Source organism: Miscanthus floridulus, chromosome 10, assembly GCF_019320115.1.
Source record: "Miscanthus floridulus cultivar M001 chromosome 10, ASM1932011v1, whole genome shotgun sequence".
NCBI classification, from domain to species: Eukaryota; Viridiplantae; Streptophyta; class Magnoliopsida; order Poales; family Poaceae; genus Miscanthus; species Miscanthus floridulus.
This window is the reverse complement of record NC_089589.1, coordinates 121,526,034-121,547,011: the sequence shown is the minus strand read 5'-3', so window position 1 is coordinate 121,547,011 and position 20,978 is coordinate 121,526,034. Positions and strand designations below refer to the sequence as shown.

Sequence of the window (20,978 nt, the reverse complement as noted above, 5' to 3'; positions counted from 1 at the left end):
TGGGGAAGTGGCTGTTTTTGCAGCATTTTTTTTCCAGCTTTGCCGAGTGCCACACCCCTGGCACTCGGCAAAGACTTCTTTGCCCAGTGTTGGCACTCGGCAAAGCTGGGAAATTTGCAATTTTTTTTGTTTGTTGCTTTCCTTCAAAAGCAAACACGCAAAACTCATATATAATACATGAGACAGCACACATGCATTTAGCATCACACAAAACGCATACATAATCCATCACATACATCCATAATACATCACAAGCACATCCAACATCCATCACAAGCACATCCTCCTGCATAATCCATCACACGCACATCCAATGTGCAAATCCATGACAACATCTAAGAAGTCTTCATCCAACACAAGTCCTAGATCAAGAAAAGTCAATGAAATATGAAGGGGCACCACCTACTGCCACTGATCCCAATGGGAGCCTGAAGGGGCACCTCCGTGCAGTGGTGGACCTATCCAGCCGGGGTGTGTGTGCTGAGGCGAAGGAGTCGGGTTCGAACCCGACGACTATTGCACAAAGAGAATTGAATTCATTAGTATCTACACAAGCTAAAGGACTTGATCAACCATATATATATACTCACCGGAGTGCCTAGAGCCAGAGGAGTAGGAGGCACAACTGAAGCGAGCAGCGACTGGGGCACCACCACACCCGGGAGAGTGGTGCTGAGGCTCGACATGAATGAGAACATGTCCTGCATCCTCTACGCCTCGGCCGCCCTCTTGGGCCCTCAGGACCTCCCACTCGGCCCTCTCGGCCTCCCTCTGGGCCCTCTCCCTCTCCCTCTCGACCCTCTCGGCCTCCCTCTCGGCCTCCATCCTCTCCACAGTGGCCTGCAATATTCAATCACCAACGTTTAAACAATGCAAATGCAAGGTACATGTGTAAAAGTAATGAACGGCGAATGAAATAGAACTAACCTGGAGTGCCACCATCTGCTGCAGTGTGCTCGCCTGCCGAGGTCGAATGGGGATGGAGGAGCTCGTGCTCTGTGCTCGGATCTGGGCGAGGTTGGGCACAGAGGTCGAGTCGACCATGTTGGAGGCCATCCAGTACCGGCCATGCTGCTTCCCTCCTCCGAGCCTCATCACGAGGTCGGTATCAAGGGGCTGGGTGGCGGGGTCGAAGTCCTCCCCATGCCGCTCACGAGCCGACGAGGCGTAGTCGATGAGCTTGCTGTGGACGCTCGTGTTGCTGTACGCCTCGGGCCCGTCCTCCGGGTTGTAGACAGTGTCCGGGGCTGTCGCCTTGCCCTTGTGTGCCATGGCGTACGCCATGAACTTGTTGCATTCCTGGCCATCATGCGACTGAGACAGCGAGGAAAACACAAAGACGATTAGAAGTAATGAGAATTGAGCGTTAGAACAAATAAATAAATAAGTGTGTAGCGTGTACCCAGGCCTGGGAGTACGAACTGAGGGGCCAGTTGCCATGGTGGTGCGCCGGCCCACCCATCTACAGGCGGCACTCCCGACGGAGGGCGTGCCTCTCCCTCCACTCATCGGAGACCCACTTGTCCACGATGGCCGCTCAACAGTCTCTGTGGGTGGCGCACCAAGAAGGACACATCTGCATGCCATCAAGTATTGTATTAGAAATGTTAGAATATAAAATGAAGGCTACCTATTCTTCATGGAATGAGTCAGTAACAATGTTTTATAACTTACTACGAGGTACTGCTCCCTGGTGAGTGTCATGGTCCTGGCCTCGCTCTTCCCCGGGTACCGACCAAGGACGTCGCACGAGTGGTTGATGTGGCACTACAGCCTCGCCTCGTAGTACAGGTCCGTGACTCAGCCCCTGCATGCCCTGTCCTGCACCTTCGTCACCCAGGCGGGGTCATGCCCCTCCTCCAACGTGAAGAAGTCCTGCATACAGACATCATGTGTCCTTTCATTATTTCAAGAACGTCTAATGATTTCATAGTATTGAGCAATGTAGTGTGATGTAGACTCACCCAGAACTCACGCCTGATCCTGCTCCTATACGGTGCCGTACACGGCGTCCACGGCGGAGTTGAAGTGGTCCCACGTCCAGGGAGGCAACTCAACCTGGGCATGGGTGACCAAACCAGGGTAGTGCAGGCGGATCAGGCCGCCAAGGATCCCATTGCACTACCGATGATCGCCCCCGGACACAAGTTCCTAGTTCTTACAGGAGTCAGTAAGAAGAATTGTTAGTCCGCAGTTCGGTTTTCAGCATATGAACAAGAAGAGATGCAAAATGAACGAATACTTACTTGTCGCCCTTGGGACGAATCACCGGCCTCCTCTGAAACGGGATCGGCCGTGTCGGGAGCTGCGAGGACCCACGCAAGTACGGTGCCGATGAGGTGCTCGAAGTGGAACCCCCCACCACCCCCTAGAGGAAGTGTCACCCCCTGCCACCCCCCAGAGGAAGTGTCACCCCCTCCTGTCTGGGGGGCCAGCTGCTGGTCCTCGTCGTCAGTGGTCGTTGTCCGGTCCTCCTCGGGCGGGGGGACGGCAGACGACTGCACCGCCCTCCTCGGACGGCCACGGGGGCGGCGGGCCGGACGGCTCCTCGCCTCCGCCTCCGCCTCCGCCTCCTGAGTCATCCTCGCGTAGAGCTGAGTTGCAGGTCCGGGTCCGCCTTCCGCCCGGCATTTTGTCGAGTGCCTGCAAATACAAAGAGTAAACCAGTTAGCACAATATAGACAAATATAGAGATGCAAAATGAACGAAACATAACTAGAAAATAATAATAATATAGTATTACATGAATTAGAAATAATCTTCAGGATCGGCAGCTGGCCGGATCATAAGTGTCGTCATCACTAGCAATATTGTCTAACATTTCCGCCTCATCTCCATCGTTGTCATCAATGGCAACGCCAAACCGTAATTGCTCAAGCAGTGCTAAGTCTTTGGCATTTTGCACCTCTTCTCCATCGTCCTCATCTCCATCGTCCTCATCAATGTCATTGTCTACTTCCATGCCCATCAGCGAAAACATGTCTATGTGAAACATGCCATCTAGCCCCTCAGGTTGATAGAACTCCCATGTATATGTGTTTGGGTCAAAGTTGTAATCCTCATCGTTTGGGACAGGCACTTTGCCATGCGGTGATACCAACTGCGCAAGGTACCAACCCTCAAGAGTGGGATCTTTTTGGCACGCCCATGGAAGATAATAAACTTGCGTGGCCTATTGAGCCACAATATAGACATCGTCTCCTTGATAGAGGGAATCTTGTCGAATTTCAACTTGTCCAATCTCAGAGGCTCTTCTCGTGACATTGGGATCGAACCAATGGCATTTGAATACGACTGGCTTATGACCTCCGCGAAGCTCAAAGTTGAGCTCGTATATTTCTTCGACTATGCCGTAGTAGTCGCGGTCATCGGTGCCGGGCGTACGAACTCCAGTATTCGTGGTTTTTCGATTGGGCCGACTGAGCTCGTGGCTTCTTGTGTGGAAGCGATAGCCATTCACATCATATATGGTGAATGACTTGACCCTATAGGGGAAGCCTTTGACAACCTGTTTCAACTCTTCATCCATTTCCGCATCCGTGCATGCCTGTAAGGTGAGGGCGGATAGATCATTACTCGCTCGTAGGAGCAAAGTGGGATGTCACAGATGGAAAGATGTAAATTGGATGGTACCTTCTTTTCGAACCATGAAATGAAATCGGGCACACCATCTTTGAGAAGACTATCTTGTTCTTGAGGGGAAGGATCCCTATTTCCTGTCCAGTATGTATTCAGAAATTCCCTGAAAAAGCAAGAGACAAGGGGGTTGGATAGATAGACGATAGTGACGGCGTATGTAACAAGCTCATTGAGAACTTACTGCACATAAGGGTTCACTTCGTCAAGGTTCAACAACACATACAACATGATAGTGCGCCACTCATCATTCCGCAAGGTCTTGGTGCTCGAAGCACTTGCCCTGCCAAGTTGACCTTTGAAAAGGCTGAGATTTGATGACCTCTCGTCGGTGTTGTAACGAGGGATTGGATTGTGCACGCTGGGAAGGCTATCCTTATAGTATGATGTTGTGAAGTTTGACACCTCCTCAAGAATGAATGCCTCTGCCATGGATGCCTCAATTCTAGCTTTATTTCTACACTTTTTCCGAAGAACCTTTAGACATCTCTCGATTGGATAGCACCAACGGGCTTGCACAGGCCCCCCCATTCGTGCCTCGTGAGGCAGGTGCAAAATCAGATGCTGCATTGAGAGGAAGAAGCCGGGTGGGAAGATCTTCTCCATCTTACAGAGCAACACAGGTGCCACTTTCTCTAAGTCATCAATCACGGCCTGAGATAGCTCCTTGGCACAAAGCTGGCGGAAGAAATAGCTCAACTCTGCCAGGACGCGCCACACATGCTTGGGGACGAAACCTCTGGTCATCGCTGGAAGGAGCTGCTCAATCCATATGTGGAAGTCATGACTCTTCATCCCTAACACTCGGCAAGTGGACACGTTCACTCCCCTCCTCATATTCGCCACATACCCATCAGGGAACATTAACGACTGAACCCACTGACATACTTCCCTCCTTTGGTCCTTCTTCAAAACGAAATCGACCGAAGTCCTTTTCCATTTCTTGCCAGGCGTGGGAGTCTTCATCACTTGCTTTGGTCTATCGCACAGTGCTGCCAGGTCCACTCTTGCCTTAACATTGTCCTTTGACTTTTCTGTGTCCATGAGTGTTCCCCAAAGCGCCTCGGCGATATTCTTCTCTGTGTGCATTAAATCAATGTTGTGTGGAAGAAGAAGATCGTTGAAATAGGGAAGCCTAGTCAAGCCCGATTTATGAGTCCACATGTGGTACTGACCATATCCATCAAAATGACCTTTCTCTTTATCAACTTTGAGAGCCTCTATCTCAGCGCGGATCTCGGCAGCGGTCATCATCTGAGGTGCAGGATCGGTGACTTCAACACCTTTCGTGAAGTTCTTGATGTCTCGTCTGAATGGATGGTCAAGGGGGAGGAACTGATGATGTTGGTCGAACGAAGAAAACTTGCCACCACTCTTCAGCCAAGTGAACCTCACACCTGCCTTGCATATTGGGCATGGGAACTTCCCGTGAACACACCACCCGCAGAATAGGCCATACGCCAGGAAGTCATGCAGGGAGTAGTGGTACCACACATGCATTGTGAAGTTTCTCTTTGTAGCTCGGTCGTATGTCAGTACCCCCTTTTCCCAAGCATCAATCAAATCATCGAACACAGGCTCCATGAACACACCCATATTGTTCCCCGGATGTCCAGGAATTATCAGCGACAAAAATACATTCTTGGGTTGAAAGATGACACTGGGGGGGGGAGATTCAGGGGTATCACGAACATGGGCCAACAAGTGTATGGGGCCGTGGACAATCCATACGGGTTGAACCCATCTGTTGCCAACGCTACACGTACATTGTGAGCCTCCTCAGCTTTAACACGATGTATGCCATCGAAATGGGTCCAGGCGTCACCATCCGATGGGTGTACCATCTTGTCCGGATTGTACCTTTTGCCATTTTTGTGCCATATCATCTATTTCGCGGACTCCTCTGTCATGTACAGCCGTTGGATCCTCGGTATGAAAGGAAGGTACCGTAGGACGTTCGTAGGGATACTCAGCTGTTCCTTCTTGCCATCACTAGTGTCGACCTCCAGCTACCTAGAGGATTTGCACTTTGGACAGTGCGTTGCTCCCTCGTGATCTTTCCTAAAAAGGACGCATCCATTCGGACAAGCATGGATCTGCTCATACGGCATCTTAAGTGCACAAAGAAGTTTCTGTGACTCGTACAAGTTCTTCGGCAGGATGTGATCCTCCGGAAGCAGGGATCCAAAAACTGCCAACATACCATCGAAATTGTCCCGAATCATGCTAAACTGCGACTTCAACCCCATGATGCGTCCAATTGCATCTAGCTGCGATACCGTTGTCTTTTCGTGCAAGGGCTTCTGCGCTGAAGACAGCATATCATAGAATGCCTTTGCGCTTTCCTCTGGCTTCTCCTCCAATCCTTCACCGAACCGTGCCTGCTGAATGTCATCCATCCAGTCTGCTACCCTACCATCTCCATCATAATCCTCGAGACGCTGTCTCACCACCTCCTCTCTAATACGATCGGCTTCACCATGGTGGATCCAGCGGGTATAGTTTGCCGTGAATCCATACTTGATAAGATCTTCCCCCACGAGCCTCTTAATTTTTCTTTTCTTGTTGCCACATCTGCTGCACGGACACGGCATCCGGGCTCACCCTTTAGCAGCCTCGCCAAATGCATGCTCCAGGAAAGCATTGGTCTTGGTCATCCATTCTAGGGTCATACTTGCGTGGCCCGTGTACATCCACTCACGGTTATCCATCCTCTGGCACATGCATATGTAAGCGAGTAATAAAAACTGCAGGTAAATCCACAAGGCGTTCCTACTATACATCTAATAGGTGAAGGATAGGTCCTAATCCCACCCGAGGATGCGTAGATGAGGTTGGCTTCCATGGTCCGCTCCTATCCAAGATAGAATTTCGGCAGCACCTCCCCGCTGTTCTCCCGATACACGTCCTGGCAGGGAGATTGTGTATCAGGAGAACAACGAGGAGGTGGTGCCGAAACTCTGTCTCGGATAGGAGCAGGCCACGGAAACCAACCCATCTACGCATCCGCGGGCTATCCAAAAATCGTGGACAATCCAAAACAGGTATGGAATTTGGTATGCAAAGATCTGCATACCAACGACCGTATCTCTTTCGGACGGGAGACGCCTAACTGGGGTTACACGAGATACAAGTATGGAAGATGGGTTATACCTAGGGTGTCGGTGAGGTCAGGCTAGTGGGGCGGTGGCGAGTCACTGCAGTGGCGAGGCGACGTGGTGCAGGCAGAACTGCAACGCCGACGAAGACGATCGGGGTCGCCGAGTGCCTCCCAATGGTCCTCGTCCTGCAAAGAAAAGGCAAATGGTTAGACTCCATTGAAAATTTCGGCAGCACCTCCCCTGCACGGAGAGGTTCCCAAAACCTGCAGAAAACATTGGCACGAAGGCCAACAACCACATGTATACCAAACATAGGCACGAAGGCCATCAACCACATACATACAACAATAACTACTACTAACACTAAAACTATGAACAACAACTACAACTACTACTGTCACAACGACTTGCCAGCGAGAATGCGAAGACCGAGGGCCGGCGACGACAACGGGGACGACCGCTACGGCGTGAGGGTCGACGAACCGAGACGGCACCTTTCTTCTCCTCTCTTCTCCTCTTCTCCTCTTCTCCCCTTCTCCTTCTCTCCTCCCTTCTCTTTCTTCTTCTTCCTCCTCCCCTTCTTCTCCTTCCTCCTTTCCTTCCTCCTCTTCCTCCTACCTCCTCCTCCTTCCTACTGCGGGCGCGCGGGCGCGGCAGGCGCGGGGCCGAGGCGCGTGGGCGCGCGGGCCGGGGATGATGTCCTGGTTTGTGAACACCATACGTGATGACGTCCTCCAAACGTTTTCAAATTTTTACCACCGCATATGCATGTGATATCACGACATCTCGCCAAGTTTCAGGATTTTCGGGATTCGTTTTAATTTTATAGAATTAAATAACCACTCGCACGCAAGTTCGCGATGTTGCCCCGTGAGCACGTTGATCGAAATTTGGAGACAGTTCCTAGATTTAGCATAAAGTGACACTAACAAACAAGAATAACATTTTTGGAATGGATCAAAACTATTATTCGATGCACCTGCAGTTCAAACCTACATTTTCCGGAAAATTGCAAGAAAACAAAATAAAGAGAAGAAATATAGCAAACAGCAATGAAATTGTGCCAAATTTGAACATGTTGTTCATGGTACAAATACAAATCTAAGAAAAAAAGTTGGTGGCAAAAAACAAAAAAAAAATTATTTTGCCGAGTGCCAAGGTTTGACACTCGGCAAAGTGAATATTTTGCCGAGTGCTAGCCCTAGGCACTCGGCAAAGCCAATATTTTGCCAAGTGCCAAACAGAAGGCACTCGGCAAAGAGCACGGTGTTGGGTACCGTTATCCCCGGGCGCCTCTTTGCCGAGTGCCCAACTTTGCCGAGTGTCTGGCACTGGGCAAAGTTTGGCTTTGCCGAGTGCCTTATTTTGCCGAGTGCCAGACACTCGGCAAAACCCTATTTGCCGAGTGCCAAGTTTCACCGAGTGCGGCACTCGGCAAAGGTGGCCTTTGCCGAGTGCCCGATATTTGGCACTCGGCAAAGATTTGAGCACTGGGCAAAGTCCCAGTTTCCTGTAGTGTTGATACATAGTAGTAGTATTAATTAAAGTGCATCTCAAAGCAATATTAGTGTCAAACAACGGTACACTTATTAGATACAACCAATATGGGACAGACGATCACGGAATAGATCCTTAGATGGCCTTAGCAGGCAGTGGATATTCCATAAACACTAGTTTCCTCGACCTCAAGTCAGCTGACGGTGGCCGCCACTGATGCCTTTTGACTTGTTATGCGACCAATGGATCAGTCCTCAATAATCAAGAAGCTGCACACTACAAATATAGTGTGTACAGATTAGCTATCGGCGCTAATTGGACACAAAAGAATTAATTCCACACAACTGATATATATGAAACCAAATAAACGTCCCCATGTTTTATGCACATATTATGTATCGTCTGACTTTCATTGCTTGGACATATATCATCATGGATATTCTGTTCTCTTTTCACAAACACGAATAATGTCTTCTTTGAAATATATAGTTGTTTTACACTATTCTGTCTTCAACAAACGAATATCTTCTTTGAAACAGATTGGTATTGAAATTGTTTAATTTAGGCAATGCTAACTATAACTAATCCATGCGAGAGAGAGCTTCTAAATTACTTTCTTAACTTTTTTTCCTTCTGCAGTAAATTTTGGTCCTACTATTTGTATGCAGCAAGGAAACTAAAGTACTGCACGGTCGAAGAGAATACAAACAAAGAGCATAGTTGTATAACGGAAAACTTGAAGCCTGAAATGAGATATAGTGGAGTTCGTCATGCGAAACTTACTCTAATGTTTATGTGAGACAGCTTCGCCTTGTTCTCTTCGGATTCACACCACTTCTTCAGATCCTGGTTGCACCTAATCTCTAGCTTCTGACGCTTGGTGAGTTGCTGTATGCATGGAGGCAACGACTTGATGCTCCTACATCCTTCGATGACAAGGCTTTTTAAAGAGGAGAGGTCGCCCAGCCATTCTGGCAGTGCTGATATGCCTCAGCACCAAGCCAACGTCAGTGACTCAAGAGAAGTGAGGTGCCGCATGCTTTCCGGCAAGCTCGTCAGATGTCCTTCGATACACAACTCTCGGAGGGCAGGGAAGTGGTGAAATAGCCTTATGCTCTGGCAGGGGTTGATCTCCACGAAGCTTATAGCCAAAGCCAATTTGATGGCTGGCCTAGAGGAAGAGCAGTGATGACTGGTTTTGTCTACCTCCTCCAGTGAAAATATAACTTGGTTGCTCCAATTTATAACGCACAGAGTATGTTGTGTTCCACTCCTCCAAGCCATTCATATCTCTTCGAAAGTTGACAATCTACGGAATGCTCCTTTGCCACCACAAAATCCCCTGTCCATTCTTTTAATGGCAGGCAAATTCCGGAGCGACAGCTTTTCTAGGTGCGGAAACTGCTTAAGTGGTGGCAGGTTTCTACACGTGGGCAGATCACGCAGTTCAATAGAAACAAGGTTTATGAGGTGACGAGAAATGCACATAAGCCAGCTTGGAAAGCTTGTACTGCTGTAACCTTGGAGGCACATACTCTTCAAACCTGTTGGTGGCACTAGTTGTTCCAACAAATCTTTGTCCTCCAAAATTTGAACCGAACGCTTGGTCGACCAAGCCAATGTTAACACCGAGAGATAATTTTTGTCTGACAGCATAACTTTAGTTGCTTCTTCTAGAGACCTTACTTTTTCAAGACAACATATTCTTAACTCACTAACATGGATGCCCTTGAGCAGATGAAGATTGCTGCAACCATTGACATGATCAGCACCAACCTTGAAGACTGGTAATGTTTGTGCATAATATGCCAGAAGTGAACTGGCCTGATCCTGCAGTGCATCCGAGCAACCATCCAGCACTAGAGACTTCAGCCCAAGTGTACGTATACTCTCTGGTAGGGACTTAAGCTGAGAACAATAAGAAAGATCCAGTGTACGCAATCTTTTGAGCTTACCAATACTTTCTGGAAGATATGCAAGATTTAAATTACAAGATAGGTTCAGGTGCTCCAGATTGGTAAGGGTAGCAATAAAGTCACCGCATCTCAGCTGGTAGCAGTGCCTTAACCTCAAGTACTTGAGATTATTGGTGAGGATTCACAAATCTTCTAATAAACCTTCAGGCTGACTACCCCCTAAATGTGAAATATCCAGGTGTCGGAGTGCGGTTAGGCCACTCAGACATGCCAGTTACCCTCTCCGCATGCGCCTGCAGCGTGACAAATTTAGATGCCACAAACTTTGGAGCTTCATCATTGACTCTGGCAGTCCTCTGATGTGTACACAGCCTGACATGTTTAAATATTTTATACCAAATAGGCTACCAATACCTTCTGGTAGCCCTTCAAGATAAGCACAAGATGATAAGTTCAAATATTGGAGTTGTGTTAGGCCACACAATGATTCAGGTACTGCTTTTACCCTGGAGCATCCAGATAACTCAAGATGCTGCAAATTTGTGAGATTACCAAGAGAGTCTGGCAGTTCTGTTAGCCCAGAACAACCTGACATGTCCAGATGCACCATACATTTTAAGTCACCAAATGACTCTGCCAATTCTGATATACCAGAACAACCGGACAAACATATATATTGGAGACACCCAAGGTTGCCAATTGATCTTGGTAGTTCAGTGATTTTAGAAGATCCAGTAATGTTTAGGTACTGCAGTTTTGATAGCTCAGTGATACACTCTGGGAGACTATCATTTTTCATTCTTGGAGCAATAAGACACCTCAGCTGCTTCAGTATGCCAATTGAAGCTGGCAACATTATACCAGAGCATTCACTGAAATCCAATGTATGCAGACATTTCGCAAATAAAAATGCACCAATCTGGATGTCCAGTTCGCCATTATCCAAGAAACGAAGTGCCCTCATCTTTGAAGGCATATTTTCCAACTTCACTGTCTGGTCATATTTCCTTAGCAATGAATAATAACAATATTTGTGGACATGAGTATTTCTCTGTGGTGCCACATCAAAAACTATTAATTCATCTGCCACAGTCAATCTCGCCAAGTCATGCACCAGATCATGCATGGTGTATCGCACCACATGGTCTTGAGAAGTCTGAAACGAAAATCAGAACACAACAACGTACATTAGATAACTAAAGTCCACCTTTTGTAGTGTAAGATCATGTGATGAAAAAAATGCTTTGAGAAGAAATTGGCATTGCAACGTGATTACAATTTTATGGCATAGGGTGATATGCATGTGCTGTTTATTTATGCTTCTAATAGCATGATGTTTGATACAGGGTGTAAGAAATTTTTGGATGCAGGGTGTTACATTGCCTCTCTGCCGACAAGCCAGAGTGCAAGTCGATGAACGATGGGGTGGTCAACAGAGTCATCAGGTCGGCTAGGTGGCGACTTAGTGCAGGTGTCACCAAGCTACAAATAACATGGCTAGCTAGCTGAAGAGCTCACGGTTGGTGCGCGAAGAATGGTGTGCGCAGAGGAACAACGAACGAAGCTGACAAACATATAAGTCGATCTCTTAGAGCACCTCTCTCTGCTAGAGTCCTAGTGGGTGTTCGATTCTTGCTGGAATAAAGGAAATGCAATAGCACTGGCATCGGTTTGCCCAGGAGGCCCAGAACCCACATGGAAATTGGAAGAGGGAAGCTGGTCCCTGACTGCCTGTGAGTGGAGGCTGTGCGGTTCTCCACCAATGCAGAGAAAATGGAAAAAGGAGATGCTCTGTGAAAGGCAAGGGAGATGCTCTGGGCCGAGGAGATGCCGATGATGTGGAGGAGCACTAGTTTTGCCTTTTGTATAGCTTCTGGGGCCACTACTACAGAAGAATTGGATCCTATCCTATCCCTTTTTTGGCCTTGTTTAGATTGTAAGTTTTTTCGCTCTCTCTCCATTACATCAAATCTTTGGACACATGCATGGAGTATTAAATGTAGATAAAAAAAATAACTAATTACACAGTTTGATTGTAAATTACGAGACGAATCTTTTGAGCCTAGTTAAGTCATGATTGGACAATAATTGTCAAATACAAACGAAAGTGCTACAGTGCCAAATACTGATTCCTAACCTCAATCTAAACAAGGCCTTTGTTTCCTTTTTTTCCACCACTTTTCCCATCGGACATGTTTCAATGAGGCCTTCCCCAACGCTACGCTTTTGTTTGTAGTCCAAGTGTCATGTAGAATCGGATAAAAAAAGTAGGTGTTTTATACTTGTCACAGTGGCTTGCAAAAGCTACATATACTTGGGAGAGAGAAGGTGATCCATGCTAAAAAATAAGAGGGAGAGGAAATAAACGTGAGGCACGATGAAAACAAAAAGTTTCTATGCAAACCATAAGTAATGATAGTTTGCATTGTGTGAATAATAGTCTTAATATTTTCTAGTCTATGAATCACTGTATTTATACTAGGACCACTAAGAGTGTTAGCCTCCATTGGTGATGTCCTGAGAGGCCCCGCGTGGCATCCTACCCATGAATGCAATCAAAATAATCAGCTTTTATTCAGGTTTCTTGGAAATAAAATGCGTTTCATTAGATAATAACATCGGTCATGCATGCTCTCCGAGGAGATGCCGCTGGACGAGCAATAGGTTCTTTGTAGCTGCACCGGGGCTACTGCTACAGAATTGATCCGATCTTATCCCGGTTCGTTTCATTCCAATCCATGGACCATTTCCATGAACAGGATCCACTTTTTCCATCAGACCTGTTCCAAGGAGATGCCGTGGTGTGCAAAAAGTGGATGCTGTTTAAATAAATAATGAATAAGTTTTTATGCCTTTTTTTCTAACGGAACATGTAAGCTTTAGCTTTTGTTGAAATAATATGCGGTTTAGATAATTAGGAACAATACTCTACCTGGACCTTGGAAAGCCAACGATTTCCCTTCCTATATTTTCTCACGACTTCGTTCAGAAAATCACCGACTGATCCTAAGCAAAGCTGAAGATGATGCATTGGGCCAGAACTTTGGTAGGATGGTTTCATCACTGGTTGGACCATACAAGAATGGCTAGCTGAATTTTTTATTTTTTAAGTTCTTTTTTTGAAATTTTTTCATAAATATATCCCTGGAGGAAAGATTTCAAAATCTAGACCCTTAGCTCGACGCCAGCGTCCCTGGCGCCGAGCTCTTGGACTCGAAGCAGACGTAGCGGTGACATGGCAGACAGCTCGGCGCCAGCGTGCAGAGCAGAAGTTAATGCAGAACAACTTGTTAGATTGATCTCTAATCCTAACTGGACCCAACAGTCCAGTTGGGCCTTTGATTTGCGCCCTAATAGGGGGCGCCCAGCCCACCATGGCTGGAGGGCCCCTGTCACCCTGCGCTATAAAAAGAGGTGGGGCCTGCGGCTCTTATCACGAGGTTGACCTGGGCCGAGCTCCCCACCGACAAACCCTAAACCCGATCTAAGTGAGGGGCGCAGCCAGTGACGGGAAGTACCTCCACCACTGCACTGCGCCGCCATCGATCTTCACCGCCGGCACCGCATGTCCTACCCGTCTTCCCCGGCCGTCGCTGTCCGTGCGCAGACTTCACCAATGAACCCGATGGCGGCCTCTGGATCATCCCCTCAGCGGTGTCTGGTTCGTCAGCCCTCATCCACCCCTCTCTGTTTCTCTCTCGTCGCATTAGAACGTGTTCTAGGTCTTTGATTCATCAAGCATCCCAACTAGATCTACTCTTAGTGATCCTATAAGTATAACACAACTGAGAAGCTGAACTGCAAAGCCACGTGTCCCGTGGTATCCGGAGTAAACGAGGAGTGCTTAAAAAAAAGACCTGAGGAGACCCGAAGTGTAGCACGTGGAAGGAACAGGCAAACGACTGGTGTGAAGTGCTCCTGACGGGACAGGACAATGCCAAGGCAACTGACCGACGTAAGACTATCTCACCGATGGTATCAAAATATAAGATCATTTTATATTTAACTAGCGCTACAGTTAAACTGTTGTCTTTTCTAACAACAGAATCTAAAAGACCCATTATATTTGCTTCATCGATTACCTCTCCTGTTCGTTTTCGTCGTCCATAGGCTCTGTCACAAGGGATATTCGTCGCTCCATCTGATCACCAAAATAATTAACAGGGCGTGCACATATATGTATTCAAAGCTTGACAATGTTTAATACTAAAAATCTTTAATGCGAGAGATAAACCGCAAAGTTTTATATGCCTGCATCATTGCAACGACGACTAGTCTACGTAGTCATACTGGCGAACTGCTTTTGTTTGGTTAATATAATCAATCAGCTTTCGGCAAAAGGAGGGAATGCAGATGCTCTGAGGAGACACGATGATGTGGAGGGCCAATATATAATCTGCATTTCGTACATCACGCCGTGGCCACTGCATGCATGGAGAACTCAACGTCCTTCATTTGCATCACCCATCACCTTTTCCGTTCGTCTTTTCGTCCATATAGGCCATGTTACAAAGGATAATTTGTCGCTCCATCTTATCGCCAAAATTTGTAACAGAGCCTGCTAATGTATGCAAGCTTGTATAGCAGTATTATGTATGTATGTACAACAAATTAGCTTTAATGGGGGAGATAAAATGGACGTTTTAATTACATGCCTGCATCGTTGCAATGACTACTATGCGTAGTGAAATTAGCGAGCTGCTTTTGGTTAAGAATCAGTCAGCTTTGTTTATGCAAAAGGAGGGAATTGAATTGGATCCCGCCATTTATTTAAGCGCGCGCTGCCAACTCCGCGTGTCACTAAATAAAAATCTATCGTGGCCACACTCACCAAACACGCTTTGTCATTATAGATAGTCACACACACTACGTATATGCTTGTACCGATAAGGAGTCACAATAATCTAAACATTGATCCTTGCACTCCAATTCTTAATTAGTTTCTGATCGACCAACAAACATTGCCACTTACTAGTACTGTATATACTTATTGTATGCTAAAAACAATAAAAGCAGGGCTCTACCCACCGCCACCACTACACGCACTTACTTAAAGTAAAGGCTAGCTAATAACTTATGCCCATTTACCTGACCAAAAGCTACCTTAAGGGGGTTTGCCGCGCACATCAAAAGATCATGTTCCCAACTATATCTTCTGTGCTCAAGTGTTCCATGCTTTGCGCTTCTTCTATAATGGGAAAATTCATGACAATACGGTCTTCCTCGAAGCCCTCTGCTGCTATATATTTTCCTCCGTCTTCTTACATCCTTATTGTTACTCTTCGAGTATAAGTACAACTAACTCATCCCATGGCAGCCCGATCTTCACCCCTTAACTTTATACAAGATGCTGAAAGAATTGTGACTTGCTCGACTCCAGCACCTCTTTCCTCTATTACTTGAGGGTTTGCTATTTTGGCGAGGTTTTCTTCATGAAGTTAGTTCAAAAAATGAGAAACAAGGCGAATACAATTAGAGGATAAATATGAAAAATGGTTTCTTCCCCTTGAGCATCTCCTCGAGCAGAACGCCAAAGCTGTAGACATCATTTTTATCTAAAGTGTGCTGTGTTAAAGTACATAGGGTCAGAGTATCATATATATTAAGATGCATGCACCGACAAATCCAACCGAAAAGCTTAAGCTTATGGGGAGAGGTGGGCAATGCACTTATATTCCAACACTTCCCCTCACGTGGAGGCTCCCTCAGGCCTTAGACGTGAATAGGAGCGAGCATCAATTATTTTATTTAATTACGCTAACCAGGATTCGAACTCGAGACCTCTGGCTCCGATACCATATTGAGTTAAATGCACCGACCAGTTCAACTCAAAAGCTTAAGCTGATGGGGAGAGGTGAACAATTCACTTATATTCCAACAATCTCCCTCACATGGAGGCTCCCTCAGACCTCAGACGTGGAATAGGAGCGAGCAATAATTATTTTATTTAATTACGCTAACCAGTATTCGAACTCAAGACCTCTGGTTTTGATACCATATTAAGTTGTATGCACTGACCAATCCAACCCAAAAGCTTAAGAGTATGGGGAGAGGTGGGCAATTAGGTCGATGCATGCAACTTAATATTCCACCAATATATGACATGTTCGCTTGATCGTTTCTGTGGCTTATAAACCGGCTGATGCTGTTTTGTTGTGAGAGAAAAACACTGTATCATGACTGATAAGTATGGCTGATACGATCAAGCGAAAATGGTGATATAGCCCCTTAGACCCTTGTTAAATGTTCTTTATCCTCCAGTGCGAACACATGGGGTGATATATGCCTATGTGTGACTGATGTGTGATTGGGGCTTTGGTTTAGTGTGTTGAGACTAACCAGGGCGTGAGTTGTGTGCGCAACATGTATCTTGTCTTGATCTGAAATAGTAGTATTACGTTTTAATACCTCATAACCTCTAGACCCGTTTGACATGTTTTTTTGTTGTGTTCGTTCAAGTATTTTATCTAGTTCGTTCAGAGAAAGCCAGACACGTGAGCTGGCCACCGGAGACCTGACCGAAGGTAGAGGAAGCGAAGAAGGCCGCGTCCCCAGCCAGTGTCCAGCCAGCCTGCATGGCGGGTCGATGGTCGTGTCCCTGCCCGCCATCGCCTTGGCCACCGTGGACGGGTCTCCGCCCCCAAGGCCGATGGCTGGCAGGAAATCCTTGCCCGGCAGGACACGCGATCGGTGGCCGCCTTAGATGAGAAGCAGCTGCCGCAGACCCGGAAGATCCCTGCAGAGCTTCACGGTAGATGTTTCAACTTTCCTACTCGCACCGAGTAGCGACTTGTCGGTTGCCCCGGCGTTGTCTGTGCTACGGCTTCCGCCACCTCGCTAGGGACTGCAACCGGCCCAGGCATGCTGCGGCGTCGGCGACAAAGGGTGGTGACCGGCCTCTCCACTCCGCTCTTGGCGGCAACCCACGGGTCTCCCAGCACGCGCCCCCACGGTGGCTCGGACAGGGCCGTGCTGGATGCCGTGGGGGATTTAGCTAGGGCGCGCCTGCCGACTATGTCGACTATGCTGCTCCAGCTGCTGCTGCACTCTGCTTCCTCAAGCCTGATACGCTGGGGTTGGAGCTATGAGTGAGCGCCAAGGCCCCCGCGTGGGTCGACCCTATGCTGCAAGAGCTCGCCGCCTCACTCATCATGAGTTGCCCAGCAGGAGCAAGAGCGGCTGGGTGCCTGTTGGAACTAGCGGTTTCAGACAACGTGGGGGAGACTGAGGCCTCCGCCCGTCAGACGTCGCCCTCGGGTGGAGGCTCAGGATGCGCTCGACAGGTGAACTTGTGGGAAGCTGGCACGAAAAGCTAGGGTTTCATTAATTCATTCACCATCCATCTGCACGGTTACAAGTGTTCCCTATTTATAGGGCTCAACTACTCCCTGACAGAATTTATTACAATGCCCCTCAACTGCTACAGTACATTCCTGGAATATTCCGCTACAGGTCTCTTGTTTGCGGGGCAATCCTGCCACACCGTCTCCAAGTAACGGGCCTCCATAAGCGGCCGGCCCACCGTGCCTCGATCTTCGGCCCAAAGGCCTGGGTTCCCGATGCTGGCCTCCGTCTTCGGGGGCGCGCCGTCGCCTTGGCGGGTCTCTGCCGGTCCGGTCGGAGACATCGTCCGTATGCCTCCGCCCGGCCGCGCGGGGGCCGTGGTTCCCGACGCTGGCCTACGTCATCGGGGGCGCGCCGTCGCCTTGGCGGGTCTGCACCGATTCGGTCAGAGACGTCATCCGTGGGTCTCCGCCCCACCGCGCGGGGGCCATGCTGGCGCGCTCGCGCGGACCACGGGCGCCACCGGTCTGGTCGGAGACGTCAACCGTGGGTCTCCGCCCAGCCTCGCGGGGGCCATGCTGGCGCGCTCGCGCGGACCACGGGCGCCTGCGCTTGAGTATCTGCACACACTTAGGCAAGATTGTTTGTCTAATTAGTTCAGAGGTAAGGTGGCCTCCGCCCTCATCGCCGGAGACGCCCATGAGCCGAGGCGGGGCGGCGTCCGCCTGAGCATAGGTCGGAGGTGTCTACGCCTGGCCTAGGCGGAATTCGCGACCAGCCCACTGAGCCTCGTGTAGTGCCCTACGAGCATAGCCAGGTGTAGTATTGCCTTTGTTGCCTTGGGTGTCTCCGCAGTTGCCGGAGACTTCAAGATCTAGTAAAAAGTGTTTGGTGGCAGTGGCAGGTTATTTGCTGCAGCCTTTGCCAATTCATCTGCCTCTACATTTTCTGATCTTGGTATGTGCTTCAGGGTGAAGCCCTCGAATCTCCGCTCCAAATTTCTGACAACAGATAGGTATTTGATGAGTTCCGGCTCTCTTGCTGTGTATTCTTTCTCTACTTGGCCAGTGACCACTTGAGAATCTATTTTGACTGTCAATGTTTTGGCCCCTAGGGCCTTTGCTTTGCTTAGCGCTAGGATCAGGCCTTCATATTCTGCAATGTTGTTTGTTGATTTGAACTCTAGCCTTGCTGCGTATTTCATTCTGACGCCGGAGGGTGCCGCTAAAACGGCGGAGGCTCCTGCTCCGGCTTGGCCCTAGGCTCCATCCATGAATGATGTCCAGCCTTGGCTGATTGGTTGTACCTTGGTCTCTGTCGGAGGTGTCCAATCTGCTACAAAATCGGCTAGTGCTTGTGATTTGATTGCTGTTCTGGGGACATACGAGATACCAAATTGTGATAGCTCTGGGAGTGAAATACAAGTCGACGATGTCGAAGGTTATGTATTCGGTTCTAGCATTTGCTTGGGTTCCGAACGACACTGGGAGTGAAATTTTTCCTAGTGCTTGTATCTGCTTGCCTCCGAATCCTATTAAAGGGGATTCGGAGGGCTGTAATTGATTTCTACTGAGCTTCATTTTGTCGAAGGTATTTGCAAAGATGATATCTGCTGAACTGCTAGTGTCAATCAACACTCTGCTTATCTCCCATGCTGCTATGTTTGTTTTGATCACCATTGCGTAGTTTTTAGGTTTATGTAGGTCAGGCTTGCCTCCGACCTATAGTTGCCCGCCGGAGGCTGCTGTGAGGGCGCTGACCGCCATGCTGGTAGGAATTCTGGGTAATAGGCGGAGGCCAATGTGGAGGGATGTATTTGGTTTGCGTTTAGCGCTGGGTACATCGGGCAGTACTACTGGTGGCCAGTTGTGTAGGTGGTGTTGACCTCTCTTGCGTTCTGCTATGCCAGAGGTTGGGCGGTCTGCTTGTTCTTCATTCTTTCCTTTGTCTCCTTTGTCTCCGGACAATCTTTGGTGCTGTGCCCTGTGCTTTCGCCGTGGAAAACGCAATATGGCCTGCGTTGTTTCTGGTTGTGGTTTTTGTTCCAGTTTTTGCCTTGGTAACCTTGCCTACCTTGGTTCCTGGTCTGGGTCCGGCCCTGCTGGCCCTGCCATTTGCCCTTGTTCGGGGTGAGGTTGACCCTCGATGCTGAGCACCTGCCCCTGGCCTGGTTTCTGATTTGATGTGTTCTGGTTCGTATAGCTCTTCTGTGAGTTTTTGCTATTGTTTTGCTGTCTGTTTTGACCCTGCTCCTCCAGCCTTTTCCAGAGGTCATTGTCTGATCTGCAGTACTTCTCGAACTCATCGTACAACTGCTGTATGGAAGTTGGTTTCTTTCTTGCTAGGTGTGCTGCGAACGGACCGATTTGGAGCCCTTTGATCGCTGCTTCAATGGCGATCTCTTCTGGGACGTCTGGTGCCTTCGCCTTTAGTTGCACGAATTTTCGGAAGTAGTCGTGTAGTGTCTCTCCCTGCATTTGTTTGCACTGGAACATATCTGTGGATGTCAGCGACTGTGCTGCTAGCCCCTTGAAGTTTGCCAATATCTTGTCCCGGAGATTTTCCCAAGAATAGACCGTGCTTGGTTTGAGCATGGAATACCAAGCCAACGCGTCACCTTCAGCAGCAATAACAAATGACTTTGCCAAGACGGCGTCGTCTCCGTCGGCGGAGGCTACTGCTGCCTCGTAACTCATGATGAACTGATGGGGGTCTGTCTTTTCCGTTGAACTTTGGTAGTGTGATTGGCTTGTACGCCGTTGGCCATGGCAATTGTTGTATTCCTTTAGAGAGTGGGGACTTGGGGTCGATAGGCCTCCGCATCGCCTGAGACAGCATCATGGTTGGGCTGATCATTGGCGGAGGCATGGTTGCAGTTGGTGTTGCTGCGGAGGCTGGGATCGCGGAGGTTGATGCTGGTACTGCATGCTGCATACTTAGCATCTCAGTGTGTAGGACTGCCAACTGCTGCCTTATTTCTGCTGCTTGTGCTGACGCTTGAGTAGCTTGCTGATTAGCTGCGAATGCTACTGCCATTCTGTCCCTTTCTTGTTGCGCTCTTTGCAACTGTGCTTGCAGCTGTTGCAGTTCTTGCTCGAGTGTTGTACCTGAGTTTGGTTGGGCCTCCGGCTCTTGGATCTCTTGATGTTGGGGTTCCGGTTGTTGACCCTGGGCATCTGCTCTGGTGCCATCCTCCGCTGGCGAGGTTGCGTAGGTGCTACGAGTGGTGTGCCTAGGCCTTCCTCTCTGACCCATGGTCGTTGCTGCTCTGGTGGTGGTTTTTCTTTTCCCTGCCATCGTTGGTTTGTCTCGGCCAAACCACGGTGGGCGCCAATGTTGGAACTAGCGGTTTCAGACAACGTGGGGGAGACTGAGGCCTCCGCCCGTCAGACGTCGCCCTCGGGCGAAGGCTCGGGATGCGCTCGACAGGTGAACTTGTGGGAAGCTGGCACGAAAAGCTAGGGTTTCATTAATTCATTCACCATCCATCTGCACGGTTACAAGTGTTCCCTATTTATAGGGCACAACTACTCCCTGACAGAAT

The 20,978-nt window shown here is 48.6% G+C and overlaps 1 protein-coding gene and 1 pseudogene across 1 annotated transcript; both read right to left on the bottom strand.

Moving 5' to 3' along the window:
• Positions 1-206: 206 nt before the first annotated feature.
• Positions 207-2,372, bottom strand: LOC136485541 (uncharacterized). The gene is made up of 7 exons (XM_066482399.1): positions 2,247-2,372; positions 1,965-2,157; positions 1,675-1,875; positions 1,403-1,576; positions 928-1,314; positions 591-840; positions 207-513 (listed from the first exon to the last, which is right to left on the bottom strand). The coding sequence occupies exons 4-7, from the start codon at positions 1,460-1,462 to the stop codon at positions 368-370; spliced, it is 843 nt and encodes a 280-aa protein (XP_066338496.1). The 5' UTR covers positions 1,463-1,576; positions 1,675-1,875; positions 1,965-2,157; positions 2,247-2,372; the 3' UTR covers positions 207-367.
• A 58-nt stretch (positions 2,373-2,430) lies between these two features.
• On the bottom strand, positions 2,431-20,625 carry LOC136487243 (uncharacterized; annotated as a pseudogene).
• Between the last annotated feature and the right edge of the window lie 353 nt (positions 20,626-20,978).

Coding starts and splice junctions, on each gene's coding strand:
- LOC136485541 (XM_066482399.1), bottom strand. CDS start 1,462: ATGGGTGGGCCGGCGCACCACCATGGCAACTGGCCCCTCAGTTCGTAC. Junction 841..927: donor AGCAGATGGTGGCACTCCAG/GTTAGTTCTATT, acceptor TGAATATTGCAG/GCCACTGTGGAGAGGATGGA. Junction 514..590: donor CTCTGGCTCTAGGCACTCCG/GTGAGTATATAT, acceptor TTTGTGCAATAG/TCGTCGGGTTCGAACCCGAC.